The sequence below is a fragment of the Perca flavescens genome, chromosome 9 (genome assembly GCF_004354835.1).
Source record: "Perca flavescens isolate YP-PL-M2 chromosome 9, PFLA_1.0, whole genome shotgun sequence".
NCBI classification, from domain to species: Eukaryota; Metazoa; Chordata; class Actinopteri; order Perciformes; family Percidae; genus Perca; species Perca flavescens.
The window spans coordinates 33796263-33819779 of NC_041339.1; the positions used below are offsets into that span (position 1 = coordinate 33796263).

At 40.7% G+C, this 23517-nt stretch overlaps 1 protein-coding gene across 1 annotated transcript in view; it reads right to left on the minus strand.

Moving 5' to 3' along the window:
- Nucleotides 1–5365: 5365 nt before the first annotated feature.
- ghrhrb (growth hormone releasing hormone receptor b) overlaps nucleotides 5366–23517 on the minus strand; it is a 55183-nt gene continuing 37031 nt past the window's right edge. The window contains exons 4-13 of the mRNA XM_028587853.1: nucleotides 22621–22721; nucleotides 21598–21695; nucleotides 19366–19498; nucleotides 14791–14944; nucleotides 14607–14667; nucleotides 13015–13084; nucleotides 10343–10434; nucleotides 9708–9837; nucleotides 9480–9521; nucleotides 5366–6468 (exon numbers count right to left, since the gene is read on the minus strand). Of these exons, the coding sequence (XP_028443654.1) occupies nucleotides 6274–6468; nucleotides 9480–9521; nucleotides 9708–9837; nucleotides 10343–10434; nucleotides 13015–13084; nucleotides 14607–14667; nucleotides 14791–14944; nucleotides 19366–19498; nucleotides 21598–21695; nucleotides 22621–22721 (1076 nt within the window). The 3' untranslated portion in view covers nucleotides 5366–6273. The remainder of the gene's footprint in view (nucleotides 6469–9479; nucleotides 9522–9707; nucleotides 9838–10342; nucleotides 10435–13014; nucleotides 13085–14606; nucleotides 14668–14790; nucleotides 14945–19365; nucleotides 19499–21597; nucleotides 21696–22620; nucleotides 22722–23517) is intronic.

Sequence of the window (23517 nt, forward strand, 5' to 3'; positions counted from 1 at the left end):
CTGTGAACGATTTCTCAAAACTGTAACTCTACTCCCATCAGGACCCATCGAATACTTTTCCTTTGAATGTTAATCTTTGCAGACATGAGGAAAAGTAAAGTGCCATAAAAACTGCTGTACTCTTCTTCTTCTTCTTCTTCTTATTATTATGGATTTTTACTGCATAGCATGACAAGAAAATTGGTTTCAAATGTTTTTCCTTTTTAGCTTTTTTGATGGTTATCTTTATTGAATTGCTTCATTGTACCGATACTTGTTAGAGGTAAAAAAATAAATAAAAAATAAATGGGGCCAGCAGTTTGTGTACTGATGGCTGAATGTAAAAGTAACTCTGCTGTGAGCTCCTCTGTTTTCTTTCTTCTGCACAGTGCACCGTTTTATCTTGTTTTTGTGCGCAAACAAAAGTATTGAAAATAAATGTTTTTATCTTGGTTGGCTCAATGTTGTTGTGTGTGGTAAATATCAAGTCTTCTGTCTAAAATGATGAGGCTTGTTTTTTTTTTATTATTATTGTACACAAACCCTATGAAAAGACCAAAACCAACAATGTGTTTGTCCATCTCTTAATACTTTCCATTTTCCCTTCCCTGTCTGTGGCTCTCAGCACCCTTATGTTACTACTCCTCCTAAGGCATACATATTTAAAATATGTACTTAATTGTAAAAGAAAAATATTTTCCTTTTATAATTTCATAAAACAGCTGGCTACTTTAGTTGTTAGCTAGTCTATATCCACGATGTTCCACTTCCAGGATTGCTCAGGTGCCACCGGAAATTCCGCTGGATGTCCTTCTTTTAGGCCGGATATCCGTCACCTTCCTCTTTCTTTGTGTTGGCGTTCTAACCTCCGGTGGATTTGTGAGGACTATGGTTAACTGCTCCTCAGATCTCTGCAGGGTAAATCCAGACAGCTAGCTAGACTATCTGTCCAATCTGAGTTTTCTGTTGCACGACTAAAACTACTTTTGAACATTCTACCAAAACAAGTTCCTTCCCCAAGACAATTGCGATTGGTTTAAAGAAATGCCAATAAACCAGAGCATGTTTTTCTCCCTTCCCAGAATGCTGTTGTGGACTAGCCAGACCTTCCTCCGCAGCGCTGTGGAGGAAGGTCTGGCAATACTAGACTAGTTGTTAGCTAATGTTTCTCAAAAAATAGGTAAATAGTGCTTTTGTTAGGGACTATTTGCAGCCCCGGATTAATCCCCATTTTGTGCTCTAGTGAGTATTTGTGGCAGCAGGACGGTGTGTGTGGGATTGAGTCAAAATAAACGTTTTGGGGAAATAAAGGAACATGTCACCCAGCAAGTTGTTTTCATGAACCATTTGTACATATTGCTACGAAAAGTAGGGCGCCGTAGTTAGTATTTATTTCACACACTTTTCGCTGTGTTCTGGACCGCTTAGGGAGGAGGTCAGTTTTTGGGTCACAAGTAGGGATGGGCATCTTTTGGATTTTAACAATTCTGATTCCACTTCCGATTCTTCTATATTCCTTTCGATTCCAGTTGTGATCGATTCTCGATTCCGATTTTTTGAGGGGTGGAGTTGAAACGGGTAACATGCTTATTTCACAAATAAGAGGAACGTTTTATTTTGATTCAATGATGGGTTGCAGTTAGACCGGGCTTTTTCAACGGAAAATAAAGCCACGCTAGAGCGCCCCGCTTACTGTGCTCCATGGCTCCAACACAACAAGTGCCTGGCCGCTACGGAAATCAAAACTTGCGCATGTTAAATTTGGAACCCATGATCAGATTTATAACCAAATCCTCCAAACGATTCCAAACAATTCCAATAAAGAAACGATTCCACTGAAATTGTAATTTTTTAAACGATTCCAAGTAGGAATCGGTTCTCGATGCCCAACCCTAGTCCTAAAACTCAGGGCTCTCAAGAGAAGGAGCTGAGTTTGCATCCTGGGGTAAAAACAAGAAGCGTTTTAATCCAAACCACAATGTTTCTTCTAACCTTAACTAGTTGTTTTGGTCGTCGCCACTTGACGCTTACTTATTGTCAGCTAAACTCAGCTGTAATAGCCTCTGAAATGACCGACAGCTCACGGAGTTCTGAAGCTGGCTCCCAGTAATCTTTTCTTTGATAAACTTAACTGTCATGTGACCGGTCGTTACATGGCCAGCAGGCGCTCGCCTAATTTGTACGATATCATATGTATCCCGTTTATGAGAATGCATTGCACCCAGTGCAACAGTGTGGCTCATCAATGTGTTCAGAACAGTTTGTTGGACAAAAAGTTAAAAAAAATGCGTATGAATCCGCGTCTTAAAAAAGTTCACAACAAATGCACTATTTATTCAAAACTACAGTGACCAGCTGTTTTCAGAAATTACAATACAGGGCATTTAAAAAAAAAAAATGGAACCACATGTTTGTGAGTCATTTTTAAAGATTTCCATCTTGAGTATAGAAACCATTTTCTTTGAAGCTGAGTGCCACAGACAGTCACAATCATACAGTATTGAGAGGCGGACTAACACATGTTGGTTTTGGTCTTTTTGTGGGATGTTGAAAATAAGAAAAATATGGACGATCAGCAGCCTTGTCCTGTCATGTTAGCCCCCAGCCCAAAATAAGAAAACACCAAAAGAGACACTTTCATGTATTTAACCTGAACCTGTAAAAGAAACATCAAAATCACTTTCTCAAGGAAGAAAAGAGAAATATCACTATGAATGGATGTAATCTAAAAAACAAGGTCCAGAAACAACATGATGAAAAGTTTTCTTTCAAAAAAAACACATCCAAACATGCTCAGTGAATATCATCCTTGACTTCCTCGACCTAATGAAAGCTTGGTTTTTGCCTCATCACGCCTTGAATCTGACATAAGACAGAAGCACAACTGTTATGCTGCACAGCAAAGACTCAAGTACATGGAATTGTATCACAATCTTTAAATATATGCTTTTGTTACAGAGATTTTTGAATGCAAACCTACTGTAGGTTCAATCCACCTGAAGTGCAGAGAGAAACAGCGAGTAATACTGTATGATAAAAGGCACTGGAGCGGTCAGTAGCTGAGTGTAATATTTTCTTCCATGAATAATACTGTACATATCTACACGTACCTGTTTACTGAACATACCTGCTGACTGTCTACCAAGTCAAAACACAGAAAAGAAAATACATAATTTCTAAGCACAGATACGCAAACACTACGAGCCATCAACTTTGATGAAATGATTTTCAAAGGAAAAAGGATCAGGATTAACATTAGCACAGCAACCTATGTAAACCGATGTTAACAAATCAAAAAATATACAGTATAATGTTTTCCACATTTTGCAATATTACAGCATATAAGAATAAAACTTAGACGTATACAAACGTATACACGTAATACAAAAAATATGTTAAATATAAACACCAATTTATCCATTTCAAAGTAAGTTGTTACATCCCTTTTTATCTATGATTTATGATTTTGTTTTTTATTTACAGCAACATGGACATTTAGTGCGGTTTATAAATCTGTTGGTGGAACTGTACTGTTGTCATGAAATACATAAACTGTAGTTCAGGTCTATATACATTCACACAAAGAAATAAAAACAATAATCTGACCAATAAATAGATTTTACAGTCTAGTGCTCCAGATGTGCGCTATAGTGCACTGTGCAACATGTTGCATGCAGAGCCACTGATGGTAACATGGGCACGTTCCATTACACGAAGAAAGCTTTGTTTTGTTGTAACATGATTATGTTGTACTGCCCAACATTTAGGAGACCAGTGGTGCCGAATTAGCCTGGTCCTACCAGACTCTGGTACATTTCATTTGTCCAGAGAGTCTGGCCACTCTCCATTGACAAGTGTTAACTTCCTTGAAGGCGGTGTACTCTGTTGAAGTTTAAAACTATTGGATCTGCCCAGAGCCACTCTGGATCTGCCATAACCAATCGCTAATGTTTGGTCGTGACATCGGCTTAGCATCGCTAGCGTTCACCTTAGCCAACTCCTTCACCACTAACGGAGCGAGCTGGAAAATCAAACTTTTCCCGAACGCCGTGGGGAGGAGGGCCACAACATCATGGCCACCAACACAACTCAGCAAAGATTGTTCTTGCTTGGGCTTTAACTTCTGGATATTCGGTAGTGTTGCCACAACGGACCGAATGGTTTCGCTTGCATCTTTCTCCGACGCCATTACGGAACTACAACTCAAACTAGCGCACAACTTCAACGTCATCGTTTTCAGCCACTCCCTCTGTTCGCTGATTGGACCGGTAAAAATTTGGCCGGAGAAAACCCAAGAATATACCACAAACCCAGACGGAGTACTGAAGGAAAATGAAAATTGAGCGGAAGTACATACATATATATGTATGGGCCAGAATGGGACTTTGGGACACTTTTATCAACCAATTGAGTGTGGAAATACCTTTATTTAGCCTATGCAAAGATAAAAAAAAACACATGACAGTTCTAGATATATCAAAAATATAATGGAAAGTATGTTGTTGCGTGTCATTGGGCATTCCTAAGTGGGTATATTGAAATCCTGGAGCTTTCTTAGTGGGTATACTGCGTATACCTGCGTATCATGTACCGTAGAGTACACCACTGATCTAAACCAGTGAACGTTGGTTGCCGCTATGAACGTAAACAATTGTGATTTTAAACACGTCTATTATTTTAAACGTCGTGAAATGGTCGCAGGTTTAGGCACCAAAATGACTTAAGTTTAGAAAAAGATTGTGGTTTGGGTTAAAATCAGAAGTGACTTTACTTCCGGTTACGAATGCGACGCTGAACGTGATGTTCGTAAAACTTAAGCTGCTTTGGGAAAAACTCCTTTCAGGGTGAAGCTCCAGTGTAGAAAAAAATAGTGTTTGGCTTGTAACATCAGAGTGTCTTCTCTGCAACACATCCTCACACCGGCATTATGGGTTGATTTCTCCAAAATAAAACATTTTTACATATGATGGTTTCATCATGTGACTGTAATCATGTGACCATTGTATATAACTTAACGGCCACAGTTTTAAACACGTAGTAAACGGAACTAAGTTTAGGCAACAAAATACTTTTATTATCATTCAAACATTAGGGGTTGGGGTTACGGGTATTCTCGCATTGCCAGACCTTCCTCCACAGCACAGCGGAGAAGGGTCTGGGTAGTCCACACAGCATTCCGGGATGGGAGAAATACGTGCTCTGGTTTAATGGCATTTCTTTAAACCAATCACAATCGTCTTGGGCGGGCGGCCCTAAGACCCCGTGATTCTACAAAATAGTCTCGGCAAGGAACTTGTTTTGGTGGAACAGGTGTACGTTCAAAAGTTGTTTTAGTCGTGCGAGAGAAAACTCAGATTGGACAGATAGTCTAGCTAGCTGTCTGGATTTACCCTGCAGAGATCTGAGGAGCAGTTAACCATAGTCCTCAGAAATCCACCGGAGTTTAGAATGCTAAAATAAAGAAAGGAGATGGACATTCGGCGGAATTTCCAGCGGCACTTGAACAATCCCACAAATGAAACATCCTTGATATAAACTAGGGTTAAGGTTAAGGGTTTAGGGCTTTTAAATTATGTAAAACTACTAAAATGAGGACGTAACGTGACGTCACGGACGTCATTGCGTCACTTATAACGGCTGTTAAACACGGTTAATTTCAAAATGGCAGCTGACTTTTGGTTTCACATGGGAAACAAACGCCAATGAGTGAAAGTCCTGTTTGTTTGAGCCATCCAGCCTTCCTCCTTACAGTATGTCCTGTCCTGCTCCTAACCCTTCCTGACCGCTGTCCGTCCTCTGGCTACTTGAGACCGCAACAGAGGACAATCTATTTTAGTTTAGCCCTATGAATGGCTTAGCATGTGAAAATATAATAATATGAGCAAAAACATAAACACATTTTAACACGAAGCAGAACAGCTGAGTCTTGAACTAAAAGGACTCAGAGGAGCTGTGACAGCAGAAACTAATCATAGTTACTTTTAGTAAAATATGGTTGATTTTCCCTTTCATAGATCTAAATAAAAACGTAAAGGACAATGTTTTCAAGCCACATTCACGGTGTAATTGATATCAGCACTTTTGTAAAAGAGGAGAACTGATTCGGTGGTTGTGAGTATGATGTGAAGGTTAAAGGAGTTAAAGACCTAAGTTTGGCAGCCCGTGTGGGACTCTGCAACCAAGTTAAGAGGAACTTTAAACACTCAACAATCAGGCATGTTAAGTCACCTGCTCAGGACCTTGTCCAAATACCGAGCGGGTGTAACACAGGACATGAACATTAGGGAATGCTCCTCAGACAGTGGAGATGTTGCTGGCTGTGAGGGCGCGTGTCTCTGAGGGCGGCTTATCTTTGGGGCTGGATTTGTCCAAGACAGAGATCTGAGTGACCGTGCTGCTTTCAGTGAACAAGGTACGCCGTCGTTTACTGTACCTCAGGTAACTCTGAGTCTGCCACTTCCAAAACCTCTTCTTCAGTTCTGCCTGCACCTGAAAACACACACACACACACACACACACCAACATATGCATGTGAAAACACACGAAAATCATGGAGAGGTGGAAAACAAATGCTCCAGAGACCATGGTTGAATTAAGTTCTCTATCTTAAAGGTACATTGTTGGTCTGTACTGGGCTCTCCCACTCCATGTCTTAAAAGGAATCATACTAGTAGATTTAGATTTGCAGATTTTAGCGCAGTAAATAGGGACACTTTCTTACATTTATAAATTCCAGAGTTATGAAATTTAAGGATTTGTTTTATTATTTAAAAAAAGTGCAGATAATGTTCAGGGCTGATTTAGAATCACTCCCACCCTGTGTCCAAAGTTTTTTTTTTTTATCAATATGTGAAAGTAAATATGACGTTAAGTGGTATTTTTAAGTTTACTTTTCAAATTGCAAGCTATTCTATTAAGGAATTATTTTATATATATATATATATATAGGAATTATTTCACTACACACCTACACCGATGTTTTCACTTATCCTGCCTGATTAGACCTCTTGTCTTTCAACCTAAGCTGAAGCCTAATTAGCCAGACAAAGTGAAAACAGCTGTGTGGGTTTGCAGGGCCTTCATAAAAGGTTGTTTAGGTAGCCGATCCTGAAACCTCAAGATATCAGACTTTAGTCACATCTACTGACTGATAAGAAAAGACAAGATAACCTTTATGGTTCCACAGAGTGAAAACGTTTGCTTTGGCTAACTGCCCATGCTGCAGCCATTAACATACATACAAACATACATACAGAAATGTTATTGAACAAACGACACGGCAAGATTTCTAAAAGACAGGGAAAACATACACATAAAAAAAATGCCAATCCCACGGTAAATAAAATAAGTAAATGCATTAATAGTCTTTAAACCTATTTCCTCAAAGGTCCGTCCTGACCTATACACTTTTTCATCCATTTATGATCCATTTAAAAGCTGACGCAGGAACAAATTAATTTTTACATCTATTTAATGGTTAACTACCGTTTTTTCAACCTGGACCCTATTTATTATTATGTTTTTGTGTGTAAGTGACTGATGGGAACAACAATCTTTGAAATTGGTCCAGTGTTAAGCGTGAACGCTGTAACCGGCAGCCACAGACTGGGCTGCAATGTAACCCTATGGAGCAAATGACCCAAAACAGCTTTTCACAGTTTTATTTAGTTTCTGTCGACCTGAGGCCTGTACTACGAATCCAGATCAACATGCCCTGGATTTCTTTGAGTTACCCGGCTTCACCTAACCTAACCTAACCACCGCGGTCTCGCATAAACGGTGTCACGACGGTGGTTAACAACTAGTTAAATTAACCATCAGGGTTTCCCAATCCAGCGGCGCGCCTTCACATAAAAGAGGCGGTGTTTGCGCAGCACGACCAATCGCAAACATCTACCAGAGCTGCATATTTTACATAAGAAGAGCAAACTATAATTCTACATAAATATGAAGAACGCAGACACGGACTTGCAGGCAAAACGCAATACATTCGCTGCTTCCTAAAAGAGTAGGAAAGCTGGCAAAAAAAAAATAGGCAAAGCTGTAGATGCGTAAATCACAACGCTTGTCAATATCACTTCCTCATCAGTCAGGCACAAGATCTGACCATCATTACACTTGTGCTTTCCATAAACTGCCGTTGCTTTAGCCTATCGTGAGAGCGAATAAAAATATAAAAACATAATTCAAACCGCTGTGCACATTGGCGACACACGGCTCAAGAAGCCGAGAAATAGCTGATATGTAATTGCCTCCCATTAAAATCTATATATTTCATAAATATACCCATTAGGGAAAGTTAACGGGGTTGTCGGTCTCTAAATGTTTTAAGTTTTATGAGCGCACCCCTCTATTCCTCTTTCCCTCTCTCTTTCCCTCTCTCTCCTCGCACCAAGCTCCGCCTGATCTTCTTTAAGAACGGTGATGCCGTTATCAATCGAGTATTGATTGGTCAGTAGGCGGTGCTTTAACACCGGTTGATCTCTGATCTCCAACATAACCTGCTCCCGACCAGGTTAGGCGTCCAGCATAAGTTACCACGGCGATTGAACCCGGTAACAAGTGATCCACCTTCGCGATACAGAAAACCCTGGGTTAAACCCGAAGTTACCTCGCTAACGCCAAATCTTGCTTCGTAGTACAGACCTCTGAATGAAGTGTATTTTACGATGGTAAAATTACTGTTTATTTACATAGAGTCTGGTGGCTTTAGCGAACGCAATTTTGCGGCTTTTTTATGTTTTAAAAACTTTAACTTTAACAGAAAGATCAACCTCTTTAGAAATCCTTTCCATAATGTTGTCAGACACGCAATGTTGTTAGAATATTAATCTGAGTCTGTCAGTGGCAAAACGAGCACTTTTGTGAACTTAAATACAAGCTGCACAATTGTCCTATTAACTTCCATTGTAGCTTGTTTCGCCACTGCCAGCAGCGATCTTGCTTAATACTGGACCAATGTCAAAGATTGTTGTTCCCATCAGACACAAAAACAAAGGGAAATAGGGTTTAAAAAAAAAAACGGTAGTTACCCTTTAATCTACATCAAGGGACTCTGAATCTCCTAGGGGGCAGTAGCTCATACTCGGCATGGAGAACATGAGTGACTGAGTATCTGCTGAAAACTGCTTTACTAGATAATCAATAATATAACTTCATTAGAACATGAAGGCGGTCAGAATCTTGAGCAAGTCTTGTCAAGGGAATTTTTTTAGCACAATGTCTCTATAAATGGCTGTTCAAAGATAGCACATCAATCTAGAAACTCCATATGCTTTGGGTAATAACTAGCACATGTAAACTAGATACAACTGGTGGTTGATTAAGACATGCAAAACTACTTGTATGGTCCTTTTACTGCCAACAAATATTAACTAGAATTCAAGTATTTTGCACAGTAAAATGATTTAAGATGAATGTTGCCCTCCATGACTCATTCTAATTAGATTGGAATAATTGTATAATAATGAGCCTAAAAATGTTGTATAATATTTACTTACCTCGCCATTCAGGAAACAGTAAAGCAGGGCCACAACAAATCCCTTCAGAGCAGAAAAATATTATCCAAAACTGTTAAATATGAAAAATGTAGTGGACATCCTGAGCAAATTTGACACTGGATAATGGAAAATGTCAACTTGATATATTAAATATACTGGTTTTGGATTATAAAAGCTGTTTAATCTTAATCTCTTTACTTCAATTTGTATCTGTGTTGTTTGTTTTACCTGAAAGGATCCCAGACCGAGCTCTATGAAGAGTCGGGCCTCTGCTCCTGTGTTTTCTGGCAGGAAAGCAAACACCATGTAGTGCATCCCAAACAGAGGGATGAGAAGCAGAGTGGATTTGGCCAGCCTCCTGCACACATTGTAAAAAGGCCCATGAAGTACATACAGTTTGTTACGGAGCCCCTAAAGGGACATGGGGATTTCTTTTTCTTTTTCTGGAGCGCATGAGAAACTTCTGGTGCGCACAAGATACTTTCCGGTGCGTGTGAGATATTTTCCGATGCGCGAAAGATACTTTTTGGTAAGCGCAAGATACTTTCTGGTGCACACGACTACCAGTCAAAATGGCTGTCAAAGAAGAGGAGTGTTTCATCTTCCTGAAACCCAATGGAATGTACATGATAGTGTCATCAGCAAACTTTAAGATAATAAGGTAACTTCTAAACGATTTCATGCTGTGAATGTTAAATATTAACTTTAGCGATATAACATTAGCTGTACTTCGTTAGCCTAATTTTGCTAGCCTTAGATTTGTTTCTTGTGAGCAAAAGGAAAAGACAATTCCCCATGAGACCTTAAGGGGCACCGTAGTTTGTGCATGTCATCATGTGGAGGGATATTTAATCTCTTCTCACTTGAAGTGACTGGTGTCGTTGCCACCGACACCAGGAGATGTCAGCTTCTGGACCAGAATGCGGATCACGTTGATGAAGATGATGAAGTTCACCTACATGGAAAAAATGAAGAGCTGTCAAGAAAAATACGAAATAATCACCACAGTATTTATGTAGAAAACAGGGACACTTAATTCAAAATAAAAAATATATATAAAGACAGTTTGGGGCAATCAACCTCTAACTCAAAATCATGACCTTGGTTTTGAGATACCTCATGTTTCACCTACACCTTGAACTCATATAACATCACCCAAGAGGCTTCATTAGTTCTGCTCATCAATGCATGCCCCCCCCCTTACAATCAGTAGAACTAATGGAGCTACATAATATGTCTTCAGGACTACAATAGACCGAATCACTGTGACGTCAACACAAAATTCTCTTCCGGGTAGACAATGGCAGTTCATTTGAATTGTAGAAATATGTGAATTATTTTTGCAAATGAAAGCTTCAAACATGCATTTTAGATGAATCAGATGAGAGTACATCAAGTTGTATGTATGGGACACAGGAGTTTTCGACCTGAAAGTTATTGTGATTGGGTCTATAGGTCCAGTTACTTTTAACTTTGTACTTAAGGTAAGTTACAAAAAGAGATTAAGCTCTTTGCAAGTTACCCAGAACTGCTTATATAGATGTAATTGTACCACCAAGGATCATATAATTGAAAAGGTTGTTCTTTAAAATTATAATAATTACATTTGTGTACAAAAACAAAAACACACTAGAGGCAAAAACGGGTTCAATCCCTGTCCAGTTTGGTCTTGCGTGTTCACAAGTAGGAAGCCGGTGAGGGATATGTTCTTAATGCTGCGCTAACAATTCAACTGATTCAATGCCAGCCCACTTGTATGAAGGGGCGTGTGATCTGGAGGTAATAGCATGAGCCGCTGAGCACATCACCCTCCCAGTGAACAGTCCCATGTGTGTTTGAGGAGGCGTGTAGCCCTCCAGTCCTTCCCCAGACTGACCGAAGGGTCAGCAGTGACAAGGATTGCAGTGCAAGAGAATTAACCAGGTTTCATGGTTCGTGCTGTCAGTGCAATCGTAGTCTTGCATTGCCAGATCTTTCATCTGGCTAGTCCACACTAGCCTCGTGAGACTGTCCTGATCTCGCGAGCTCCAGTTTTCCACTCGCAGATCAGTCTGGCATCTTGAGATAGAGAAAATTTAGAGCCGTTAGCCAAACGACCGGGCCAATCAGCGTTGGTTTTGTAGTGGGTTGGGTGGTGATAGACAGATGGTTTATCCAATCAGCTAACCACTATTTTCAGACAGCGGTGGCCGCTCGCTAATGCTTTTTTTCTCTTGGATCCTTCTTTTGGAATATGGTCCGGGAACCTGAAATGGTTTGTTTTATTCCTAAATTCTCGTTACACAAACGGCAAATATCCTTTACCGACATGTTGCTTGCATTCTGAGCTAACGAGCTATGCTTTGCCTGCAGCAGCAGGGGCGGGCTTGTGGTTGTGTTTTCATACGCTTCGTGGATCTGATTGGTTGATTTGGCCCGTCTATGACCAACATAGATTATAGACAGATGGTTCATCCAATCAGCTAACCAGTATTTCCACCCCTTCCCAAAAGTTTTCCAACGGAAAGTTCCCAGATGGATATGCCGAGCAAATGCGAAGCAATCCATCTAGCGGAGTCAGGTTAAGTCCACACAGCACTCAGAGAAAAACATGCTCTGGTTTATTGGCATTTCTTTAAACCAATCACAATCCTATTGGGTGGAGCTAAGCCCCGGACGCAATAACGGTGCCTCTGCAAAATAGCCTACATTTAGTCATGCAACAGAAAACTCAGATTGGACAGATACTCTAGCTAGCCGTCTGGAAATCGACCGGAGTTTAGAATGGCAACACAAAGAAAGCGGTAGGTGAGGGACATCCGGACGAAAATAAGGGACATCCGGCGGCTCTTCCAGCAGCACCGGAGCAATCCCCTAATTGAATCGTCGACGATATAGACTAGTGCAATCGGGGCAGTGAGGACAGAGCCCACGGTCGCCTCAAACCGTCTGGTGGTTCCTACTGATTGTGGTCAAAGTGGTCAGAGCTGCTTCAAGAACAGACTTCTCCTATTCAGTGGTCAATCGTTGCAACGCAGTGTCCATGTGTTATAATATCTTGGAGGTGTACGGCTCGGCGCTCAGACGCCATACACACCCTCCAAGCACAGTCGCCCAGGCCGCAATGTCGCCATCAACTCCGGCCCCGACCGTGCTGACAGCAGGAAACGTGAAACACCTTTTAGCCATTTCAAATTTGGGAGAAAATGAAATAAAAATAACATACAAAATAAAAGTTTTATAGAAACAGAAATCTCTCTCCCTCAAACAAACAAAAATAAACCAGCAGGGGAAACAGGGATGTGCGCTGATTATCTCTAAGTGTTTACTGCCAAAGATAACAATCGTGGCTGTGCACTGGTCAAGTTTCCCGGCTTCTATGTAGGAAATGCATCAACTTCCCTTGACTTGTTATTGTTGCATGTAATATGAATGCACAATAAGAGTTTACAGCAGCTGGTGCAGTGTCAAAGAGTCATAAAGCCCTGATCCAAGATTGAGGACTCTTATAATTCCTCAGTAGCTCCCACTGTAACTATAACTGCTCTGTACTCACCAGTAGTGATGCAGTTATTGGAGCTTTTATGATCCACCAGATGAAGGCCACATCTGTGTCATCCCAGCACCTGTGACACACAACCCACAGTAATGAGATTAACAAGGCAGTTACAGAAGAGCAATTCTGTTCATCTCATCAAGACAACACCCAACAACTCATGAACCGCAGCCAGAACGCTGTTATAGAAATAGTAGAAGAAAATTCTTAACTTTTATCACTTCTGAGTATTCTGTTAAAACAACTGTGTGTCACAGACTTTACAACCATCCACTCATCATGCAATCACCATGTATAAGACATACAAAGCTGTGCCCGGTATTCCTGGCAAAGTGTGCTTCTGTTCCAGGGACAAAAAATGTCCCAAAACAAATATTTGGTGAATCAGTGGGTCTTAATGGGAGGATACTTGAGTATGCCTATAGACCGGATCACCATGACATAGCGCTAAGACAAAAATTACTTCTGGGTAGACAAATAGCACTTGTTTATTTCTGTTGTCATTTTACAGCTACAACAGTTTAATGGTTTATATGGTTAAACACGGAGGTCCAACCTTTCTGTTGTCTCTGCTGTGCTCTTTCTGTACTCCGCTGCTTTGCTAGCGTCTTTGATAAACCAAATCTAGCTACTAGTTTGAGTGGTGTCATTTACTTCTGTGGTACATTAGTTCTCACACCTAATGCCGACCTTATGCCAAATGACTTTTCAAGCGATTCCATTGTCGCAGACAAATTTCAAATATCGGAATGAAATCATGAGAGTCTTGGGGCGCGCTCGCGTTGTCTCAATTGTTTGGTGTAAGGTGGTCATAATACTCAGTCCGAGTCAGTCTTTTTTCCGTCTTGACGTTCCGATGAAATCAAACGTGTTTGATATTATCCTACGTTTAAGTTAAATCATGAACACTTTCAACAACCAAAGGGTCCCTCCAGCCCCAAACAGAAAGCAGAAAATGGCTTGAGCAAGTGTTGTTTATGGTTCCATGGCGCCGTTCTAAACTAAATGCTAAAGAGGGAAAGTTGGCGATTTTCAATCCTTCTTAAGCGCGTCATTCAAGGTTGTTTTTTTTCGCCGGATAAACGCAGACCTCTGGGTACTGCCGCAATTCATCTGCATGTACAGCAGAACAGAACATCTGCAAACTTTACCTTAAAGTTACCAGCTAACGCTAGCGGTAGCTAGCTAACTTGGTTAACTTGGTTTTCAAAACAAATCTGGTTGTAGTCTTGCAATGTGTGACCCTGCAAGATCCCCAGTGTAACATTAGATGTGAGATGGTTGTCTTTAGATGGAAGATGGTGTCAGACTTCAATATTTTCAAAGTCTGTTCAAAGTCTTCTAGTGTATGGTAGGCATTACTTTAAGGAAAGTGTTTACATATGAAAGCATCAAACATGCATTTTATATGAATGAGATGAGATGAGAGTATGTCCAGTTGTTCGTTGTCCCCGTTTGCTCAGCGCTGTTAAATTGTTCATTTTGTAAGGGACGCAGGAGTTATTGTTTCATTGTAAACAAACATTGTGATTGGGTGTTTTGAAGTCAGTTTTATGTGACATTTTCTCTGAATATCCACTGCAGCAGCTCACCCCTTGTTATCGTAGAAGTTTCGAGTGAGGATCCACGCCGTTATGATTGTTGTTGGGACACCTAGGAGGCACAAACAGAGTTACCTGATCAGTCGCAACGATCCACGCAGAGCTCTTACAAGAGACAGAGGAAGAAAGAAATGTGAAGGTAAACAGAGACGGGTGGAAGAGAAGGATCACCCACCCCAGCCGATGAGTATGTACCACCAGAAGTATTTCTTCTGGAAGACAAAGGTGAGAGCAAGCAGCGTCTGCAGGTACATGCCCTCCACCAGCAGCCAGAAGTAGTTGGCCAGGATACTGAACTGGAAGAAGGCCACGGCGGATTTACAGGATGTCTGCGGGACAAAAACAACAACAGCCACAAGCATCAGATGAGTCAGTGGATGTCATTTATCTGGAGTGGGCGTGATGTTAATGGCCTCTCCCATCGGGGTCAGCCCTACGTTCCCACATTTCTAAGTATTCTTTTTTTCACTGAAAATTTAAATGTGTTAAAATTGCATTGATATAGTTTTTTGGCCAACATTATATGTGTCGTACTGCCCATGGCTGCAGGCTCTGCCTGAAACACTACGTCGGAGTTCTTGGCCCCGCCTTTCTGAAAAGCCCAGTCTGCTCTAATTGGTCAGCTGGCCCACTCTGCTGTGATAGGTCAACCAAATTTAAACAAGCCACTGGGCAGGCTGTGCTTGCTCAGGCAGCACCTATGGGCAGCACATATGAAAGACTGGGCTGGCTTTCTCAATCAGTGACCTCACTAATTGAGGAAGCCTGTTGAGGAGGCGTTTTCGGGCAGTTGAGTAAAGGTGCTGTCAGTGGGAGAGAAAGCTCCATTTGGAGTAAAATGTGTTTTTTTGTACTTTATAAATCTATTGTATATCTTATCTATACACAAAAAATATAACACTAAAAGTTGAAAAAATCCCAAAAAGCATAATAGGGGCTCTTTACCCTTTTCCAACACCGTCCCCTCGTCTATTTATCAAACTATTTCCTGTCACAATTTCCCTCTTTAATCCCTCCGTCTATTTGGTTTGGATGGAGCACAAGAGGTTCCTCTCATCTTCTTCTCATCATCGTTTTGTGTCTGCTGATGCTGGTCCTTTGCCACTCAAGAGGGACACTTACCTTCACTCCAGGCAGCCACATCAGCAGAACAATAGGAAGAGAAACACTAGTCATTAATGCTCTCACAGGCTCTACTCAGTCACTCCCAGCAGTTTAATCCCACTCCTTCTTGCTCTCTATGATAATCAGCTCTTCTGCGTTTGTGAGATTTATGTCCAGAAAACAAAATGCAGGTTATCCGACTGAATTAACTTGCCAGAAGTCATTTTCGAAGATATTTTGTTGTTTTTTCTTTTGTCAATTCTTAAACCCTTTACATCCAACATGACATGATAACATATTGGTGTTATCTTTTCCTTTTTTCTCACCTTTTCTCAATTTCTTTCCCTTTAGCCTTTGTTCCAGTCTTTCCTGTCTGACTTTTCCATCCTTCTCTGTGTCATGTCTTCTTTCTTTCCTTTCCTCTATTAACTGATCTGAAAGTATGAATATTAAAACTAACTCATGTTTTCAACTGTTAACATAACTTCACTCCCTCAGGATTTTTAAACACAGGATAGTCTCGCATTGCCAGACCTCTGTCCACAGAGTATAAACTGAGGGGAATGTGCATCTTCACAAAGATAAAGAATAGAACATGTATACAGTATGTACATGTATATCAGCAAGAGATGAGGAAGTAAAAATGTGTTACACACTACAAAGATTTAAAAGAATTACTAAAAAGTAGGGTGATTAACAAATATAAAGGCATGCATGTCAATGTGTATATGAATGGGAATTTATTTTGTTTTGTTTATTTTTTACTTCTGCACATATGTGTGATAATATTTATATAAAATACAGAAATTAATGATAATTAGGGCTGTCAATTACTTTTTAAATTGCGATTAATCGCTGATATCTATAGTTAATAAGTTTTATCACATGATTAAAATTCTATTTTGCATTTCAGAACTGTTTTTAAGTACATATTAACAATGGAAAGCAATTCTTATCAGTGTATCTTGACTGGGAATCAAATGAATGCAAGGAAAGTTACTTTATGAACTTGACTTTAAAGGTGCAATATGTAATATTGTGTGTAATACTGGCAGCTAGCGGTTAAAATAGTTACTGCACTACCAATTCAAAATACTGGAGAGTCGTTTCCCCCGCCCCCTCCTGCCCAGACTCGAAGTTCACGGGGGTTGCCAGGCTGAGACCGCAGCATTCACAACAATGTAGCTGGACGCTTTTCTCACATAGCCAGACGTTACTCCACAGCACAGCAGAGTAGCTAACGGTAGATGCTAGTCTCACATAGCCAGACATTACTCCACAGCACAGCCGAGTAGCTAACGTTAGATGCTGGCTATATTGACAGTCATAAAAGCCCGTGCTCACGCGGAGCTCTGTAACCAACTAACAGACACACTTTTTCGGCTTAAAATTACAGTATGAACCGCTAAAAACACAACAACCTCACCGTCCTCTCCACACGCCAGTCAGGCACACTTCCTTGGCTTAGAATTACAATACGAAACGCTAAAAATACCACTACCTTGCCGACGGAACACACTTCATTTGCTTAGAATTACGGCAACAATCGCTAAACACACTGCAAACTCATAGTCCTCTCTTTCCGATTTACAGCCCCCCTCTCGTGGCTTAAAATAACTCACCGTTGTCGGCTCCAGCCGCTGAAGAGGCTACACGCTGTAAACAGCCATGGGCTGCCCGGTAACGTTAACAGTTAGCAGGGTTAGCATGGCGGCGTTAGCCAGGACCAATCGGGATCACTTTACTGGCTATGTCTCAATTGTTTTTGCGAGTAACCAACTCGGTTACTCTAGCTATATAATTCAATGTGAGTACACAAATGTTGAAATGACAAAAAATGCCCATCCGTAGTAGCTGTGATAAATTAGCATGGAGCTAATGCTTACCGGTTCAGGAGAAAATAAGCCAACTCTGCGTCCTTTTGGGCTCTAAGCTGTCTCCATCTTTCAAATACATCTCCAATATTTACCAGGGGGTTGTTACGTCTCTGGTCACGCAACTGTTAGAAACATGCTGTTTTCTTTTTTTTATGTCATGTAGAATCTATCTCCGTTGATCCTGTTGGTTTGTTTGCTGCTTTCATGGCTGTACTACCGTTACAGCTGTAGCGTGCTGGGTTTACGTTTTTACAGGTATATCTGGCAACCCGGCCTGCCTGTCAAACTGGGCCGTGGATAACAACACACAGATCAAAACATAAATTCCGTCACGGAATGTAAATTTCAAAAAGAAAAAATACTGAAATTAGCATTGTTGTCAGAAAAGATAGTATTTCAGTTTAACATGTTTCCTTAATATCTGATGAGGCAATGGTGTCATTTTTGGATTTATTACAGTACAAATATTACATATTGGACCTTTAAGATTTGTATTTGTTTATTATTTATTTACTGTAAACAAAAGAAAAATGTGTGAATCTAGTCACAAATTTGAATCTAGAGTCAGTATAGTGTGCAGTAACTCCTAAATAATTTTGATTACTTACTGACGTCCAGTGATCACCTTGCATCACTTTGCAGCAGTTCCAGTTGGGCTGCTTTCTCCGTGGAGTGCATGCTGTGTGTGCGTGGGGCTGCACGCTAGCATCAACCTGAGTCATGTTAATTAGCTCGTAGGTGGTAGCTCAAGCTTGACGTGCTTCGTGATATTTTAATTCGGCTTTACACAATGTGCATATGGCTTTCGACCCGTCCGGGAGTTTTGGAAAATAAAAAGTGCCATTCAGAGTTGTGTTGCTGCTGTCGTTTTCCTGCAGCAGCAGGATGTGTTACGAGGAAGCATGGCAAAGTGCGGCAAAGGGTCAAAATAGTACAGGTACGACGCAAAGTCAAGTGAAGTGAAAATAAATGAATAAATGGCGGCATGCGATTAAAAAAAAAATGTACACGTTATGCTCGGCCCTTAATTGCATCGCAATTAATGCGTTAATGCTGACAGCCCTAATGATAATACATTTTATACAATTGATAATAATCTGAGGGACCTAAGAACAAAATAAGAATAACAGAATGTAAAAAGGGTAGGTGTAATAAGCAAATTCTTCAACCTATACCTTTTCGATCAGTATTGATTATAAACGAGTTTAGATGACGCTGCATGAACTAAGGTGACTTTTTTTTTTTTTTTTTTTACTATTTATGTTATGTGATGTTTTGATTGATTGATTGATTGATTGATTGATTGATTGATTGAAATAAACTAAACAGCGGTGCGAAGAAAGGTCTGGCTTCTGAGAAAGGTGCTCTGCTTTATTGGCATTTCTTTAAACCAACCACAATCGTCTTGGGCGGTGCTTGGTGCCGGACGGAGCCATGGTGGAACGTGTGTATGTTAAAAAGTTTTTTTTGTTGTGCAACAGAAAACTCTGATTGGACAGTTAGTCTAGCTAGCTGTCTGGATTTACCCTGCAGAGATCTGAAGAGCAGTTAACCATAGTCTTCATAAATGCAAACACAAAGAAAGAGGAAGGTGACGGACATGAGGCCGAAGATGAGGGACATCCGCCGGATCTTCTGGCTGCACCGGAGCAATCCCCTTAATGAATCGTCATCGTATAGACGATACTTGGACTGTAACACAGTATCTTTCCATTATACATGGAAGCGCTGGACACACCAATGGAGCTGTGGTGGAGTTTTACACTCACAGTAGACATGAAGCAGTGGTCCAGGTTTACATCCGAAAAAAGAACGCCATCTTTAATGAAGACAGCGCTTGCTCTCAGGATGAAGGAGAAGAACAGGTTGATGTGGATGTAGTTCCTGGTGCAGTGAAACTTCCTGTAAAGCAAAGCAAAAACTTTCCAAAGTGATTTCTAAACAAGAAATATCTCTCTGTGAAACATTAAAGAAAAAAAAAAATTTCAAGCTTTAACACCTGGTTTTGGAAATTGTGTGTAGTTGTGTGCTCGTGGTCTGGGGGGGGGGAGGGAGTGTGAAACAACAAGTCATCCAAATTAAGTCAAACGTACGTCATTCGTCAATTTGCCCTCTAAAAACGACATACAAGCATTTGATGATCTGACGCCACTTTCGGCAAAATTACATCATTTATCTGTGCCTTTCAAAAAAACTAACAAATGAGGCTACCGTTGAAAAAACGAATTATGTTGTGATGTTATGATGTGACAATGTTCTGCTTAAGGTTTGGTTAGGTTTAGGCAGAAAAACAAGTCTGTTAAGTTTAGGTAAAGATCAGGGTTGGGTTAGTCTCGCTTTGCCAGACCTTCTTCCACAGCGCTGCGGCGGAGGGTCTGGCCAGTCCACACAGCATTCTTGGGTGGGAGAAAAACCTGCTCTGGTTTTTTGGCATTTCTTTAACCCTGTGACGCCTGAATTTATTCACAATTATATCAAAAAAGATATGTGTGTTTCTGGCTCCAAGCTGATGCTAAATTAAATTGAGATTGTTAATTTGTCCATACCATATAGAATAGATATAAATTTAGGTATGATGCAAATTAGCGACAACAGGCATTCATGGTAAAATTCTTTACAAAATGGTAAAATTAATAAAACACATTTTCCCATCTCAGATATGTAGATTTTATTCATATCACAAAGTAATTGAAAAATAAATTAATCTTGACAACAGCAAGAAAGAAAACACTCTCCTACTCCCTAATATTGACAGTAGTCTTTTTAGGGTTAGGGGTTAGGGTTAAGGGGTTAGGGTTAGGGTTAATCTCGCTTCCGTGAACGGGATGTAGTTCCCACTCCGACCGGTCCTACAAGAAACCAGTGCGTGCAAAAGGTTCCTAGGTTTGTATCGAATGTAAACAAACCGGCATTGGGGGAATACACACGCTATCTCGCCTGCAGTGGGAATGGAAGGGGTTTGATGCGGGGGGTTAAACCAATCACAATTGTCATGGGCGTCGCTAAGCACCGGGCAGAGCCACGGTATCTCTGCAAAATAGCCTCGGGGAGGAACTTGTTTTGGTGGAACATGTGTACGTTCAAAAGTAGTTTTAGTCATGCAACAGAAAACTCTGATTGGACAGATAGTCTAGCTAGCTGTCTGGATTTACCCTGCAGATATCTGAGGAGCAGTTAACCATAGTCCTCAGAAATCCACCGGAGTTTAAAATCACAACACAAAGAAAGCGGAAGGTACCGGTCATCCGGCCGAAAAGAGTGACATCCAGTGGAATATCCAGCGGCACTGGAGCAGTCCTGGAAGTGGAACGTCGTGGATATAGACTAGGGTTGGGTTAAAATCGTGTTTCATAATGACTATGACCACTAGAGGGCTCTGTCACTTGAGCCTAAAGAGTATGTTGTATTGAGACTGTCCTCCCCCTTCGTCGTCGTTTGCCGTTTTATCCAAGCAGAAATTACGACTCATATTAACATTTGTAGTTGCCGTTCACTCTAGTGGCCGTAGTAATTTTGAGGGGAGCAAAGCAGGAAGGTGACGAAGTATAAGAACGCCAAACTCTGCATAAGGAGGGTAGGTTGGGGTTTTGGATAGTTCAAACGCAGGGCTTTCACCCTGGAGACCAGGCTTTTGTGTCCCGTTTGAAAAGTGAACTAATTTCTTTACTTTACAGAACAAACTTGACAAATAGAGCTACGTCACGGTCTGCGTCATGTGCATAACCCAAAGGGAAGTGACCTAAGATTTCAACCCAAACCTGGATTTTTTTCTAAACTTAACTAAGTAGTTTTGGTGCCTAAACCACAAAAAATAAAAACTGTGACCATTTCACGATGTAAATGACATGTTTAAACTGCAACTGTTACATTTTCTAGTTTGGATACAAGGACAGAGTATTAGGCAGGAATAAACAACCTATATCTTCGTACAGTTGCTCATTTTGGGGCGCTGCCTGAAACAACTGCTGCTGTGGATTTTCTAGGGAAGACAACAAAGTTACCTGAACACGGTGAAGACAAAAATCGCTGATATAAGAGAGATGAGAGAGGTAGCGTAGCCCGCCGTGTACACCTGTTTGAAGTTGGAGAAGTATGTTGTCTGAAATACAAATAAAGACAAAAGAAATAAACCGATGTTAGCATGTACATATTAACTATGAACTGCTCACTCACTTACACACACTTAACACTCACCCTTACCAGTGCTAATGGATGTGATGTGAACACTGAGCTGCCACTGCATTTTAAAATGTCTGAAGACAGTGAACTTTCAACACATTTTGTGGAGGCAGTAAATGTTGGCATGTGTATGAGCGTTAGCTTTAACTTGAGTAAATTGGTTCAACAAGGTGAATGTGGCATGTCTTTCCATTGTTTTCTATGAACAATGCTGCAGGATTGCTGTGACCAACTTGATTTGAATGTGTCGGAATGCGAAAGTGAAGAAAGCTGACTGCATTCTGCACGTTCTTCTGTGCAGAGTTTGGAAAACAACAATTGAGTAACAGCTGGGTCTGACAAGACATGTGCCAGACATTTAGTGAACTTTGTGTTCCGATGATGACACATCTTGTCATGTAGAAACTCCTTGTGCCTGTGAACTATTTTAAAATTTGTCTCTGCACTGGGTAGGTAATGCCTCATTCTTCACTTGCACTTTATGAAACTGCAACCAAGGTCATCTTTTAAAGCTAAAAGTCTATTTGCATTCAACCTTGTAGCAAAAATGATCTGCTGCTGTTGCAATTGAAGTCCCTTAGTGAGAACAGAAGGCATCATCTGAAAAAAATGTGTATGTTAGCCAGTCTACAGCAGAGCACAAATATCTTGTCTGATGAGTCAAGTTTCCACCAGTAGTCCTGCTTATACTGATAAAAAATATGCTTTGGCATCTTCAATATATCACATATCTTATAACACAGTTATAAGGGCAACCCAACAGACAAAACATCCTAATGAGAATACACTTACAGTTAGTTTCCCTGAAGAATAATGTACAGAAATAACCCGGCTAAAACATCTACCTCTGGATCTGTCGCTTCGTAATCTGTGAACTCGCAGGCCTCGTCATAGGAGGGGTAGGGCTCGGACCATCCATGCTCAGTGCAGTTTCTGTAGACGTAACCTTAATAAAAACACATAAACTTATCAGTGGTATACGGTACGGACAGAGGAGACGCCAACAACAAGAAACCAGGGGAGGCTGAGAAATCTAGAAGAGGATGTAATACACAGAGATCAAATGTAAAAACCTAAACCACTGAAGAGCCAGAGATGTGGCTCTTATTAGTCACCCGCGAAAACTACTGTAGTGGAAGAGTTATTAAATGATACACAGGAAGAAAAATTTCAATTTGAACGGGAAAGTCTGGACTAGAGACTCTTCAGACATGCAAGGAAATGTAAACAGAGCGACAGAGATTAGAGACTCTGATGGTTCCTCTCTTCCCTGGTGTTTGACCTGCACTGGACAACAGACAGACAGGAAATTTAAGTGAAAGTCATTTTTTTTGTGATGATGGAAAAATAAAAAAAACGACCAATTTTCTGCTGAAGAAATTGTCTCCAAAGAACTGTCCACATTGAGGTCAGTGGATTATTCTGGAAAACTGCACATTGTTTCTGGAACGTTAACTGCAAACGTGTATTGCTTGGAGCACCTTGATTGCATTGGGGTGGTAGCAGAATTGTCAGAGTCAGATGAATTACACGGCCATAAGTATGTCCTTTTGACCTATTGACATAACAAAACTGATTGGGACAATACAACGAAGAACTTAAAGGGGAACTCTGCAGGTTTTTTAGCTTAATTTACCTTAATTGAACAGCTTCGGAGTCATTGGAATGGTTATATGACTTTTTTTGAGTTGAATGGTGGTCGTCTTGCTTCCCCTTAGCGCCTGTGAGCGGAAAAACCACTC